Source organism: Culex pipiens, chromosome 3 (genome assembly GCF_016801865.2).
Source record: "Culex pipiens pallens isolate TS chromosome 3, TS_CPP_V2, whole genome shotgun sequence".
In the NCBI taxonomy this organism is placed as follows: Eukaryota; Metazoa; Arthropoda; class Insecta; order Diptera; family Culicidae; genus Culex; species Culex pipiens.
In genome coordinates, this window is record NC_068939.1 from 32,393,566 (window position 1) to 32,408,356 (window position 14,791).

General features: G+C 34.6%; 3 protein-coding genes across 3 annotated transcripts in view; 2 read left to right on the forward strand and 1 right to left on the reverse strand.

Annotated features, from left to right (window-relative positions):
• The first annotated feature begins 4,334 nt into the window (after positions 1-4,334).
• LOC120420578 (CCAAT/enhancer-binding protein homolog 2) lies at positions 4,335-5,001 on the forward strand. Its single transcript, XM_039583658.2, has 2 exons — positions 4,335-4,514; positions 4,580-5,001. The coding sequence occupies exons 1-2, from the start codon at positions 4,434-4,436 to the stop codon at positions 4,907-4,909; spliced, it is 411 nt and encodes a 136-aa protein (XP_039439592.1). The 5' UTR covers positions 4,335-4,433; the 3' UTR covers positions 4,910-5,001.
• A 48-nt stretch (positions 5,002-5,049) lies between these two features.
• Positions 5,050-6,209, reverse strand: LOC120420573 (iodotyrosine deiodinase). The gene is made up of 2 exons (XM_039583652.2): positions 5,828-6,209; positions 5,050-5,762 (listed from the first exon to the last, which is right to left on the reverse strand). Exons 1-2 carry the CDS (start codon positions 6,027-6,029, stop codon positions 5,053-5,055), a joined length of 912 nt encoding a protein of 303 aa, XP_039439586.1. The 5' UTR covers positions 6,030-6,209; the 3' UTR covers positions 5,050-5,052.
• Positions 6,210-9,393: 3,184 nt separating this feature from the next.
• The window catches only part of LOC120420572 (ribosomal protein S6 kinase alpha-5), a 72,270-nt gene continuing 66,872 nt past the window's right edge, over positions 9,394-14,791 (forward strand). Inside the window, exon 1 of the mRNA XM_039583651.2 lies at positions 9,394-10,043. The gene's annotated coding sequence lies outside the window, so the exon portion shown is untranslated. The remainder of the gene's footprint in view (positions 10,044-14,791) is intronic.

Sequence of the window (14,791 nt, forward strand, 5' to 3'; positions counted from 1 at the left end):
CCCCCAAGAAAAGTTGACAGTTCGGTATGAGCGCGATTGACGGTGTGCGCGCTTGAGGTTCTTTCGAGGAAAAAATAAAAAGATTAAAAATATTCAAAACTTTAAATTAAATAGATTAAAAATGTTTATTCTAAAACTTTTAACAACAATTATAAACAAAATAAAGAAATCAATAAATAAAAGCAAATTTAGAAATTCCTAAATTCTAAAACAAGAAAAACTGAAATTAAAAAAATATGTAATTATGAAATAAGGAAATTAAAAAAACTATGTAATTATGAAATAAGGAAATTAAAAAATTAGGAAATTAGGAAACAAGGGAATTAGGAAATTTGGAAATTATGATATTAGCAAATTAGTAAAATAAAGAAAATAAGAAAATTATGAAATTATGAAACAAGGAAATTGAGAAATGAGAAAATTAATATGTAAGGAAATTAGGATGTTAGGAAGTTAGGAAATTAGGAAATGAGGAAATTAGGAAACTAGGAAATTAGGAGTTTAGGAAGTTAGGAAGTTAAGAAATTATGAAATTAATATGTTAAGAAATTAGGAAGCTAGGAAATTAGGAAATTATGAAATAATGGAAATAGGAAATTCAGAAATTAGAAAATCGTGAAATTAGGAAAATAATATGTTAGGAAATTAGGAAGTTAGGAAATTATGAAATTAGAAAATTAGGAAATTAGGAAGTTAGGAAATTTGGAAATTAGGAAGTTAGGAATAAGAATATAAGGAAGTGTGGAAGTTAGGAAGTTAGGAAATTGCGAAATTAGGATATCAGGAAACTATGAAATTAGGAAATTAAGAAGTTAGGGAGTTAGTAAATTAAGAAGTTAGGAAATTAGGAAATCAGGAAATTAGGAAGTTAGGAAATTAGGAAACTAGGAAATTAGGAGTTTAGGAAGTTAGGAAGTTAAGAAATCAGGAATTTTGGAAGTATGGAAATTAGGAAATAAGGAAATTCGGAAACTAGGAAATTAGGAAGTTAGGAAATTTTGAAGTTATAAAATACGGCTACAAATATTTAATTTTTTTTTCTGGAATTATTAAATTTTTAAATCCTTAAATTCTTAAATTCTTAAGTTCTTAAATTCTTAAATTCTTAAATTCTTAAATTCTTAAATTCTTAAATTCTTAAATTCTTATATTCTAAAATTCTTAAATTCTTAAATTCTTAAATTCTTAAATTCTTAAATTCTTAAATTCTTAAATTCTTAAATTCTTAAATTCTTAAATTCTTAAATTCTTAAATTCTTAAATTCTTAAATTCTTAAATTCTTAAATTCTTAAATTCTTACATTCTTACATTCTTAAATTCTTAAATTCTTTAATTCTTAAATTCTTAAATTCTTAAATTCCTAAATTCCTAAATTCCTAAATTCCTAAATTCCTAAATTCCTAAATTCCTAAATTCCTAAATTCCTGAATTCCTAAATTCCTAAATTCCTAAATTCCTAAATTCCTAAATTCCTAAATTCCTAAATTCCTAAATTCCTAAATTCCTAAATTCCTAAATTCCTAAATTCCTAAATTCCTAAATTCCTAAATTCCTAAATTCCTAAATTCCTAAATTTCTAAATTCCTAAATTCCTAAATTCCTTAATTCCTAAATTCCTAAATTCCTAAATTCCTAAATTCCTAAATTCCTAAATTCCTAAATTCCTAAATTCCTAAATTCCTAAATTCCTAAATTCCTAAATTCCTAAATTCCTAAATTCCTGAATTCCTAAATTCCTAAATTCCTAAATTCCTAAATTCCTAAATTCCTAAATTCCTAAATTCCTAAATTCCTAAATTCCTAAATTCCTAAATTCCTAAATTCTTAAATTTTAAATTTTTTAAGTCTTAAATTTTAATTTTTTTTTTTTTTTTTTTTTTTTTTTTGGGAGGGTGATCCAGCCGCACATCGTTGATGTTGAAACCTCTAAACTGGGCCCTCGTCCTGTCACGTCCGTCAGTAGTCTTGTCGTACATTACAACTAGAATCAGATCTGCCAATGAATTAGTACACTTCGACCAAATAAACACTGACGCTGTATGGATCTGACTCTAGAATAAATGCACAGTTGTGTGTTATTCATAAGTCCAACTAATTCAATTATTCATTTAAGTCCAAATATTCATTTGCTGACTACTTTGGATTGAAAATCTAAATTTTAATCTAAAATCCTCTAAACTTAATGTTCAAAACTAAACGTTCCTTTAACTGTTGTAGTACTACTTCTATCAAAAGGCAATAAAAATTTGTGAACTGATATACAAATAGGATAGAAATCGCGATTTGAAAAAGAAATGACCATTTACGTCAAAAGATCCGTAGTTCCTCGATTCGCAACAATGGTCGATACAACCATAATCCGAAAACCGTTAGTTCAACAGATCAACGAATTTTGTCCGATATCAATACATTATTGATTGATCGAGACTCTATGGACAATTTGACATAAAAGAATGCCTAGTATGCTACATCAATCAAAGTTTATTGACAGCATTACTCTAACTTAACATTTGCAACTAAATTTATCATCAAATAGATTTGGAAAGCATACAGATTTATTTTAAATGCTAATGCTAAGCAACAACTCAATTGTACTATCCTGAAGTCCCAACCTAAATCCCACATTGTGATAGTGAAAAAGTCACAGAAGCAGCGGTGTCTTGTGCAATTGTGATATTTTCACTATCGGAGAACTACCTAGTTCACGAAGACAGCTTATCGGTCAACGCTTAAGCCCTGGGGCTGCGACAAAGCGAGTTCTCGTAGCATGAAGTGGTGTCCATAGTGCTTATAAAAAAGAATGTATACCCAAATTTTAACTAATGCACTAGGATCAAATCATGCCCCTTGACTTTACAAGGCCCAGGGAAGTCTTAAATTTTAAATTTTTTTATTCCTAAATTTTAACATTTTTTGAATTTCTTAATTTTTTTTTATTTCTTTATTCTTAAATTTTCATTCTACATTTTTTAATTTTGTAAGAAATAAGGTTATTGATTGTTATAATTTCGAGGTTTTCGTAAATTTGTATTTACGAATTTCTATATTTCCGATTTTTAAAACTTTTGGAATTTCGACTTGTACATTCGTTTCGAATTTTAATATTTTTGATCTTTGGAATTCATAAAAACGTTAAAAATTAAAATTATTATTCAATTCTGCATATTTTTAATTTTGATTTTCCAAATTTCAGATTTTTGTTGAAATTTTCTTTATTATTATTTTAAATTTAAAATGTTATTTTAAATTTCTAAAATGTTTGTTTTTTTTTCACATTTTTGAATTTGTTGTTTGGCTGGATTTCAAAATTTCAGATTATTATTGTATTTTCAGTAAGAACATATATATTTGTATGATTATTGTCAAGTTTAATTTCACTCTGATTTACTTCATTTTGGTCCCGCGAGTGTGGATAAATCGGACAGTGCAGGGGACTCATAATCCAGAGGTAGCTGGTTGGTACTAGCAATAAATTGTTGGTGACACGATGGCCGACATCTATAAAGACAACTTCTTTTTTTACTCCATTTCGACCGAAACTAAATCTTTCCTTTTAGTTTCAATATTCTGCTTTTTGAGATTCGGCGGGAATTTTAAATATTATTATCTCCAATACAAAATTATTAAAACGTTTGTTATTATCAGTCGCATTCAAAAAGAAAAATTACAATTCTTTGATTTTTTCATCAAAACATATTATAAACAAGCACCGCGCGAAGAAACGTCAAACGCAATCTTTCCGTTTCTGTTACTTTTCAGCTGCGTACCACTTAAGAAAAATCTTTTCGTGACCCTTTCCTTGACCGTTTCTTGGGCGTTTTTTTGTATGGAGTTTTGCGTTCCTTCCCATCTGCGTATCAGCCTTCAAAGGTAAACAAACAACTGCATAGCAACGTATATCAGCCCAGCAAAATTTCTAAGTTGATTGTGGATGACGGCCGTAAGTTGCGTACTTTCCTAAGTAACTACTTTACTTAGATGTTCTAAGCTAAGTGATTGTAGATATCTAGAGTTTTTTTTTATTAGGTCCTATAAACATATGAAAGACAATAGTTTATTGGTCCTTTTCAAAAAAAACTCTGGATATATCCCATTACTTTACTACTATAGCCCATTACTTTAAAAATCTTTAGTGTACAGAAATCAAACCGAACCTAACTCACTCCACTAGGCAATTTTTTTTCAATTTGGCATTCGCGAATCTCTCCACTCACTGGGCGATGCCAGATGACGTTTCACCAAAAGCTTCTCGTGTTTACCAGTAACAACTGTTGTTTGAAGATTTATGGCAAGATGGACCAACTATGGTCTTAGCCGTCAGTGCTCTGACATATATATATGCTATAGCAAAGGAAAAAAAAGAAGATTTATCAACAAAGTGTTTGCCCTGCAAATTTCGAAAGGAAAATCGGATTACATCCAGCCGCGCGCAATGCCTCCGAAACGGAAAGCGGCCACCACGGACGAGGAGGACAACGACAACTACCGCCAGAAGCGTGACCGGAACAATGAGGTCAGTTGGGGGATGATTTGGGAAATTGAACGAATTTCATCATCTTTTTGGCGCTTTCTTTTCAGGCGGTCAAACGTAGCCGGGTCAAGTCCAAGCAGCGGACGCAGGAAACGCAAGAGAAGGTCAACGAGCTACGTATAAAGAACAAGGTCCTGGAGGACAAAATCAGCAACCAGGAGAAGGAGCTCAAGTTTCTGAAGGAACTGTTTGTAACGCAGGCGCAGGCCAAATCGGACAAACTGGTCGGGGTGGACATTGCGACGCTGCTGAAGAGCTCCGACGAGGACGGGGATTCGGACTCGGAGGAGGAAAAGCGAGCAAAGAAGAAAAAGAAAAAGGACCAGAAGGCTGGGAGCAGTAGTAGCCGGAAGGCGGGCACTTCCAGTCGGAGTTGAGGCATTTGGATGTAAGTTTCGGGTGATTTAATCTCTTTTTGTTTGACTTTATATCAAGATGGATATATATTTTAATTTTTAAGTTAGATTTACATCAATGTGCTTGTTAAATGTCTAAAACACGCCGAATTCCCATAGTTTAATCAATATTTCACCATAATTTCCTCCACCGGTTTGCGCTTCAAATCGGGCACTTTACAATCGTCCGCGGCATAACCAACGGGAAGCAGAACCAGCAGCTTTTCGTTGACCGGTCGACCTAACAGATTGCGCAGCGCTGGTCCACAGTTCAGCGGAGTCGTTACGAGTGAGTTCAGGCCAGCCGCTTGCAGAGCGCACAGCAAAATTCCCGTCGCAATCGATGTCGAAATCTCGTTGTAATAATGCTGCTTCTTTCCCGTTCCGTCCGCCTTGATCCCGTAAGTTTGCTTGAAGATCAGCACCAAATGGGGCGCCTCGGTCAGATATTCCTTGACGTGATTCGTTCGCAGTGGCCGCAAATCCGTGGTCCACTGCTTGGACATTCGCTGCTGGTAGTTGATAAACTCTTCATTTTCAATTATCTCCCTGATTTGCTCTTTAATGTCCTTATCGGAAATGACACAGAACGTCCACGGTTCCGTGTGCGCTCCGCTGGGACTCGTTCCGGCCGCGTGAATACACTTCTCGACGATCGCAAGGTCAACGGGTTTGCTGCTGTACTTGCGCACCGAGCGGCGATCGTTCACGATCGCGTAGAACTTGGCGGCGGCCTTCAGTGGATCACTGTCCAAAGTAACCTTTGCACCGGCAAACGGCACGTGATCCTTCTCCTCCAACACCGGCGTTGGGTCAAAATCGTCCGAGTCGACCTCTGTAAAAAGAAGCAGTAAAATTCTTCAAAAATCTCAACCAAAAGAATTTTCAAAAATCCTAAACCTCCAACGTATTCAATGCCGTCCAGTTTCTCCTCGACCTCCTGCGGTGCAGCGTCCGCGCTCTTCCTTTTCCCACCATACCGCCGCTTGTCGTAGATAAATATGAACAAATAAAAGCACACCAGCACCGGAAAGACAAACTTCCAGCAGCTAATGATCAGCGATCGGTCGAACGCGCGCACAATTTCCTCAACGACACTCATCCTTCAACGACTCTTCAGCGCAACGGCGAGATGCATTAACTGACCAGCTGCGACGAGTACTTGCACTAAACTGCGCGCGCGGCGCAAACACTAGTACCGAGCTTAATGAGCGCGCGTGTTCGCGGCTGGAGGCTGGCTTGAGTAATAGTGTGACTTAGAACTGAACTCTGAGAGATAGAAACTGTACTGGGACTGCGAGTATGGACTAGCGTGCAGCTGAACTTGTGCCAATTTTCGTTGACCTCCAGGCGAACTGATAGGGTGGCGGCTGGTCGGGCTGAATTGGGTTTTTTTTTATTTTTTAACAAGATCTGAATTTATATAAAAATAGAAAAAAAAACTTGTTTCATAAAAAAAACATTAAAACCAATTACTCCCATGGTCAATTGTCTCATTGATTATATCAATAACTGTAAGAATTCTTTTTGCATTCTTTTGTTAAGGACAATGCAATTTCCCACAAATAAGGGGCCAAATAACTATTGATGGCAATTTAAATTTTACAAAACCTTTTTAAACGATTTTAATCTATTCAGAATACCATTGTAACAAAATAATTTCTGCGTTTTTTTTATTAATGAAGGGTTATTTAAGCTTTTTGTAAATTCTTTTTTTTTCAAAAGCCGAAGGACAAATACGTTAAGTGTTCAAATAAAATTTGAACCAGCCTGATTCCTGATACTTACTGAATTTAAACAACTTAGTCAGTTCAGTAATGAGTAACGATAGCTCATAACATTTGATTTTTTGTAACTTTGCCATGATGCCCAAGGAATAGATGATGAATAAATGGCAAGTGAAGTGCTTCATATTTGTTCAGAGATATTATTTTTATGGCTTTTATTTTTTCTTCACATAAAAAAGTTTTCATAAATAATGCAAAACATTTTTCAAATTTAAATATTTCCATGCATCGTTTTGTTCTGTTCCGGACTATTGCAAAAAGAAAATGAGTAAAAAGTACAGAATTTCTTTGAAAATATTCATGAAAAAATATCATCCCGATTATTGCACATGATTGTTTGATTTCGCTCGTATGTACTTGGATCAACAATTTAATTGCAGTCAGATAAGTACGGTATGCAGATTGGAAGCAACGCGGTCTAGAAAAGTTGAGCATTCTTTACGTGGCCCCCCTCAAGGAAGTTGACAGTTCGGATTGAGCGCATGTGACGGTGCGGTCGCTTGAGGTTCTTGGGAGAAAAAAAAATAATTAAAAGATTAAAACATAGACTAATTAGTCTATGATTAAAATGTTCAGAAAATCAGAAATTCTCAAGTAAAAAAAAATGAATTTAAAAATTTAATTGGACTCTGGTATAAAATGGTAAAAAAATTAAAATCCGAAAAACAAAAATTATGATATTTCGAAAAAAAATCCTTTCCTTTTCAGCTGCGTACCGCTTCAGGGGTTACATACATGTAGAAAATCACCAAATTTCATGTTACAGAAAATTTACTGAATCCACTTCAAACATGATTTCCAATCACTCCTGAAAGTTTCATGAAGATATTACGTGATTAAACTGAGTAAGAGACGATTTAAGATCAAAATTTTGCCATGCGCAAAGCGGACTGTCAAACTTTGTGAACGTTTTTCTCTAAACACCGAGTTGATTTACGGGTGCCACGATATCTCGAGATGGGATGGACCAAATTGGCTGAAATTTGAGGTGAAGACTCTCAAGACATATCCCGTGTGCATGACGGAGCCGGATTTTTTAATTTAGCTTTTTTAAAAAAATACAGAAATTAAATACTGACGATTTTTTTTATGAAAAACATAAAAATATTTTTATCTTTTTTTACAATAAACTTTTTGAAAATCGGCCTTCGTCATGCACACGAGAATAGTTTGACGAGTCTTCACCAAAATTTTGAGCCGATTTGGTCAGAGCAGTGTTGAGACATCGTGGCACCCGTTAATTGAAACTGGCAACCAAATTAAAAGGCGGAGCTTTTAATAAAACAATCTTTATTGAAAGAGGGTTGAGAATGGAATGAAAATTATTTCAGGCGACACCTTGCCGGTGTCCTACGATGGTTGCTACGCAGTTGTTAGCGGTTGCCACCAAGCTGCTCGCGGTTGCCACCTAACACAAATGGCTTCAAATTTGTTTTGTTAGTAGATGAAAATATATATTTTAATACCCTGAAAACAGATAAAAAAAAAGTTCAAATGTGCGCACAATCAACCTCTGACATTTTTGCCGATTTACATGTATGTAACCCCTTAAGAAAAAATCTTTTCGTGACCCTTTCCTTGTCCGTTTTTTTATATGGAGTTTTGCATTCCTTCAGAGCTGCATATCAGCCATTTAAATGGATTTTTAAATCAATTTAAAAAAACTAATTTCGCGGCCCTTCTTGACAGTAAATTGAAAAAAATGTTGTCTTGCATATTCATATTGAACGTCAAAGTGCTGATATGGCAACATTAGAGGCACGATGGAGTTAGTTGCTGTGCCCCAATAGACAAATCCAGTTTGAAATGGCCGCTAGGTGGCCAATAGTGTTAGAAATGACAGCTCAATTTTTAAGCAATAAAATGATTATTTATTATAAAAGTATTGATTGATTAGGTGCACAAAATGTGTCTAGAACAAGGTCTAGAATATTATTAAAATAAAAACTGCTCGAAAAATTTGCAATCGAGATAAGTACACCATTCGATTCAGCAGGAATTTTGGGCACCAAAAATATATAGTTTTCATATGTTAAGTATTTTATTTTAAACGACAATTAACAAAAAGTATGAAAATCGAGACATTTAGCACGGGTATGAATCTTCAAGCAATTTCAATATGGCAACTTGAATCAGAAGAAAGTGAGGCAGTTTTGCTAGTTCTCACTGTTCTGTGTTCTGCGTGCACGTCCGCAAACATCGACCACACACATACTAACACAAAGCGCCACCAAGAGGCAAAAGGTAATTACGAATATTTTTGGCACTTTTGTTAAAAAATATGCGGTTTTGCAAAAACAAATAACAAAACCAACTTTTAAGTGTAGTTCGATTATCAAACTTGTAATTCGTTGCTGATTTGTTAGGAAATTTGTTAAAAATATATATTTTTTTTTGCAGCACCCCTTTTGGACGGACATTTTTGTTGTCACCTTTTGGTTCCTTGGATTAGCCATGGATAATTTCACAGTGTAATAAACAGGGCAGCTACCACCACGCGGCGCTACCGTTTTGAAGGAGAAAATGATACAGGTTTTTCAGACGAGTTTCAATCCCGTGCATTTAGTGTGGGAGCTGTCAAATCTCTCACCATCAAAAAGCATCAAAAAGACATTTAAAAAAAACTCTAGAGTTTTTTTTCACAGTGCTCTACCATAATTATAGCAACTGTCAGTTTCGTGAGACGCACAGCGAAATCGACGGAGCGGGAGTGTTAGTGCCTAAATTTCCGTGTGAAAAAGAGCTTATTCACTCCGTCAGTGGTTTCAAACCGTGCAATTTTGGCCAAAGTAGTGAAATTATCTTGCAAATCTGTTCGCACACTTCGAATCCAGCTTTTTCCAACGATTTTTCCCATCGGGATATTTCGACCCTTTTGCGCGGTGACTTCGTTGTGTGCGTTGTAAACAAATCCACCAACACCAACGTCGTCGAGCAAACCCCCCACGGCAACTGTCAAAACGGAGTCACCCTGTGCTGCTGCTGCTGCTCAAACGCCTTCAAACGTGTCAGACGTCGCGAGCGAATTTTCCCATTTACAAAAAAAAAGTGTTGTTCAAAAACAAGTAGCTTTTTGGAAGTTGTAAAAAGTAGTAATTTTCGACACTGTGTTTTTGGGGTGCGTCGCGGAGTGAAACTTCGTTTGCCGCGCGAGTGTCTGCCGGAAGTGGTCCGTTCCGGGAGGGTACTTTTCGGCCCCGCAGAGGATGCAATCGCCATTTTTGGACGTGTTCACGCAATCTTGTTTGGGAAAATTTTAGTGCATAAAGTGGCCTGGCTGGCGGAAACCCCTTTTTGCGGGCGCTGTGTGGAAAATTTGAGACATTTTGGTACGTATTATCTAGAAGTTATATTTTATTTGGTGATTTGGCGACCCATCTGGGAGGCTTGTTTGTGGTTCTGGCTTCAGTTCGAATGGAAAGGGTCACGATCGATCATTCTGGCAAAGATGTGAGGTTATGCTGTGTTTACAAATTTTATCAACTCATCTGACAGGAAAAACAGTAAAGTAAGCTGAACTGGCTCCTAGAATCATGCATAAATTGGGTACTAAAGCCCTATGTCAATTTTTATGTACAACGGTAAAAAACACGAATAAAAACCATTTCTGATCACTTTTTTTTATTTTAACGCAATTTTTTTTTTGACAAGACAACATTTTTTCGATGGATCAACTATGGTCCCCTTGGAACGAGCTGTCAAGTAGGAGCTTTTCTGTCAAGAAGGATCGCGAGGTTAATTTTTCAAAATTGATTTGAAAATCCATTTTAAACTCTTTGTGGTCGTACAAAAGGTCATTGTACTCAGAAAAATAAGCTTTATCGCTGTAAACAATAATATCAGTAATCTAAGCTTCATTTTAGGACCCAATTGCTGATATTATTGTTCACAAGATAGCAAATTTTTTGAGTACAACCCAGTCACGGCGTTCTAGCAGCATTCTAGCAGAGTTCTCGCAGAACTGGATATTCTCACAGCATTCTAGCAGAGAGGTTCCACTATTCTAGCAGATTTCTGGCAGAACCAGTTCAAGGAATTTAAAATAGATTTTTAAATTAATTTTGAAAAATTAACTTCGCGGCCTTTCTTGATAGGAAGTGTCTTACTTGACAGCTCGTTCCAAGGGGTCCATAGTTGATCCATCGATTAAAGTTGTCTAGTCACCTGAACCTGATAAAAAATTGTAAACTAACAGGCTCTCGTCACAAATAAACAATCAATTACAAAAATTACAAAAAAAAAATGTGATCAGAAATGGTTTTAAAGCATGTTTTTACAGTTGTACATAACTATTGACATAGGGATTTAGGACCCAATTTTTAAACTCAAAGATTTTTAGTCATTAAAATGTTTAAGTTGTTGCTTTACTTTACTCGATAACAAAATTTAATAAAATTGAGAATATTCAATATCCTTTATAAAAGAAAAAAGAATAACCTTAGTTGGTTATTTATTACGATTTTTTTATTTTCAAAATTAAGCTTTTTGTTCTATTAGATAAAGAATGTTTCAATGCATCTTCTAAAATTTTAATCTGAATATACTGCCGCTCTAATCGTGTCCGTCCCATATGTAAAAACAGCAAGCCGAGAAAAACGCATGTCAAGTTTGTCCCGCCCATAAGGCTACGTGTTAGAATTTCACGAAAAAGTGGATTATCTCCGGTTTTCTAGAACAAAGAACTAAAATTTATTGGGTTTTCTGATAGTTTACATGATTTTGAACCAAACTGCATCATTACCTCAAAATTGACGAAATTACATATGGGACGGACTTGATTTGAGCGGCAGTATAATAATTATTGGCAATATGAAAAAAAAAAAAAAAAATGTTTCATATGAGAATATGCCAGTCTAAAAGGAAATTGCCTGTTTTGGTAATGTATACTTTATACTATGTATTTATCTCGAATTGGTAAAATTATATTCATTTTTCGAGAAGTTAACAAAGTAAAGTTTCATTATAAGTTTAATTTATCATTTTTCAGCCCTACCTGTTATTCCACGCAAAAGTGCTGATTCAGTCCAGACTCGACTATCCGAAGGCCTCGGAAAAATTTCACTTCGGATAATCGAATCACGTAAAAAAACCCCGCGTCTTATTTTTGGTTTACGAGGTTCAGTACGATCCTAAAACTACGGCAAAAATGGCGGTGATTAAATGTTCAGGGTTGTTACGGACGGCGCGGATGGCGCGTTTCGCGCGGATAGCGCGGATTTGCTGACTTATTTTGCTCAGGCGCGGATTTCACGCGGATGGCAATTTTGATAAATACATAGATAAATACATAGAATTACTTTCAAGTAATTAAGAAAAATATTATCAAGAATTACGAGAGTTTGTTTTTTTTCTTCCATCGAGTGCAATTTCAATTTCTTATTAAAAGATTTTTTTCTGAAAATGTTTGTTTGTATTTTCTTAAAACGATCCGTCGAAAAATTAAGATTAAGATTATGTAGAGATTATTTTTTAAACGTATGGTTGAGAATTAAGCATAAGCATAAGCATAGGTGCCCACCCGCAGTTGCTACTCCGTTATTGACCAGGACCTCCAGAAGTTACATCCACGAGCCGTGGAAGATGAGTGGGTGCTATCTTTCCTCGCTTCGCAACTTCTCAAAGGCCCCTATCATGCTGATCAATACCGGCGCCGGCCACGACCAGTGGTAGGGTCACGGGGAAGTGGATGGGAATGTTAGTCCGATACTTGAGTGATAGAGACCGCCCAATCGACTGCTTCTCCGACAAAGTATCACATGAGTTTTGAGGGGGTTAGTAGATGGGTATGAGGTCAGGATTCACGAGTGGCAGTGATGTGACCATGAGCATTTTGTTTATCGGTTGAAATTTTTTAAATCTTAGGCAGCCGGCTGCGGAAAGATAGATAATTGATTATTTAAAATGGTTTATTTTTATCGTACGCGTGCCAGCCGAGCAGTAACGCTATGGGCTGGACTTATCAGTATATTTTTACTGTTTTTACAATTTAGATAACGCGAGCAAATTTCAAAAATAGTAAATGAATGACGCTTTACTCTTCATAAAATCGATAGTTTGATAAGTTAATACTAAAACTGAAAGTTGGAATAATTTTTACGATCATTTACGACGAAAATTATCGCGACAAAAACCGGACTGTGCGTCCCCAGAAGCACTGCACTTATGAAGGCATTATTCAATTATTATGACCAATCACCCCATGCACACAAACAGCGACACAAAAGAGACAAAAATTATCTCGAGAAAACAAAACTGCGCGTCCCCAGAAGCACTGCACTTATGAAGGCATTATTCAATTATTATGACCAATCACCCCATGCACACAAACAGCGACACAAAAGAGACAAAAATTATCGCGAGAAAACAAAACTGCGCGTCCCCAGAAGCACTGCACTTATGAAGGCATTATTCAATTATTATGACCAATCACCCCATGCACACAAACAGCGACACAAAAGAGACAAAAATTATCGCGAGAAAACAGGACTGCGCGTCCCTAGAAGCACTTCACTTATCTATTTTTTAAACGTATGGTTGAGAATTTCTCAAATAAAATTATTACTACACTTAACTTATATCTTAATATATCCGGCTCTGAATATGTAATTTCTTTTGAGTTTTGAGTAATGCTTTTTAACTTTATTTATTTTTAATTTTATAGTGGATATATTCAATTTGCCTTTGAATTTTAGATGGGCTTTACCCGTAGAAATATTTTTCTAAATTTGAACATTCTTTGCGAAAAATAAAAAGATCAGAACATTCAAAATTCATGCTCCATCATTCAAAATTCAAATTTCAAAAATTCAAAACTTTTTTTTATATTTTAATAGTTTTTTAAACAATTTTTTTAAAATTCAGATTAAAACATGTTCGAATTTCTAAAATCGTTATTTAAAAAATCGGACATTTCTAAATTCAGAATTTTAAAAATCTGAAATTCAAAACTCCAAAAAACTAAAAAAATCTAAAATTTATAATTTAAAGAAAAATTTAAAAAAAAAATAAAACAAAATAAAAAATTAAAATAAAAAAAAAATCTTAACTTCATAAAATCCTTAAATTTTTAGAAGAAAATATTTCAAATATTGGAAATGCAATTTGTTTGGAAATGAAATTTTAGTGAGGAATTTGGAATACAATCTCTATTAAAATTCATAGATTTTGAATTTTTAGAATTTCGAAATATAAAATTTAATCATATTAAAATTTTAGATTTTGGTTTTTTGAGCTTATATTTTTAAAGTTAGATTTCATTTATTAGATTTTTCTCAAATTCTTAAATTCCTATTTTGTTTATATTGGTCAAAATTATTGTTAAGTCCCTCTGATTTGCAAAAAGATTTTTTTTTGGTGACACTTTTCTTGACGTCTCTTGAGGTATTTTTTAAAAGGATTTTTTGCTTTCATTCCTTCAAACATAAAACGAGTTTCATTTTTTTTATCAAATACTTTCTGTATTAGTTTTTTTCTTTGGAAATAATATTTCTTGAATGCTGGTCGCGATTTTTTTTTATATGGCGCGGATTTCGCGTGGATTGGGGTTTCGGTCGGCGCGGATTTGGCGCGGATTTTTTTTCGACTGTCCCGTAACAACCCTGATTTTGGGAAGTTATCATCCGAATTCCCATAAAAACCTTCGGATAATCGAGTCTGAACTGTAGGCCCAAAACATAAAACAATCAAAACAATGTAAATGGGCCAAAGTGGATGTGTAAGCAACAGTCTATGCTGCTCTCGTCAATGAATGTTTACATTTGGAATGAGCAGGATAGGTTGTTGTTTACAAATCCATATTGGCCCATTTACACTGTTTTGCTTGGGTTGCTTAAATGTGGTAGAATTTAGATTGCAAATCAATTATCCCAGAAATCGACCTTTTTGACAGTTTACATTTTTTATGTTTATTTGACAAAAAAAATAAATAACAATTTTTTAATCCTTTTCCATAAACCCGAGATCTACAAACTGACATGGCGGGCCCCGTTGGTGACCACGGGCTGTTAAGCAGTTATTAAACTATGACAATAATTGAAATAAAAATAATAAAAACAATCCTGAATTATTCTGGATTAAA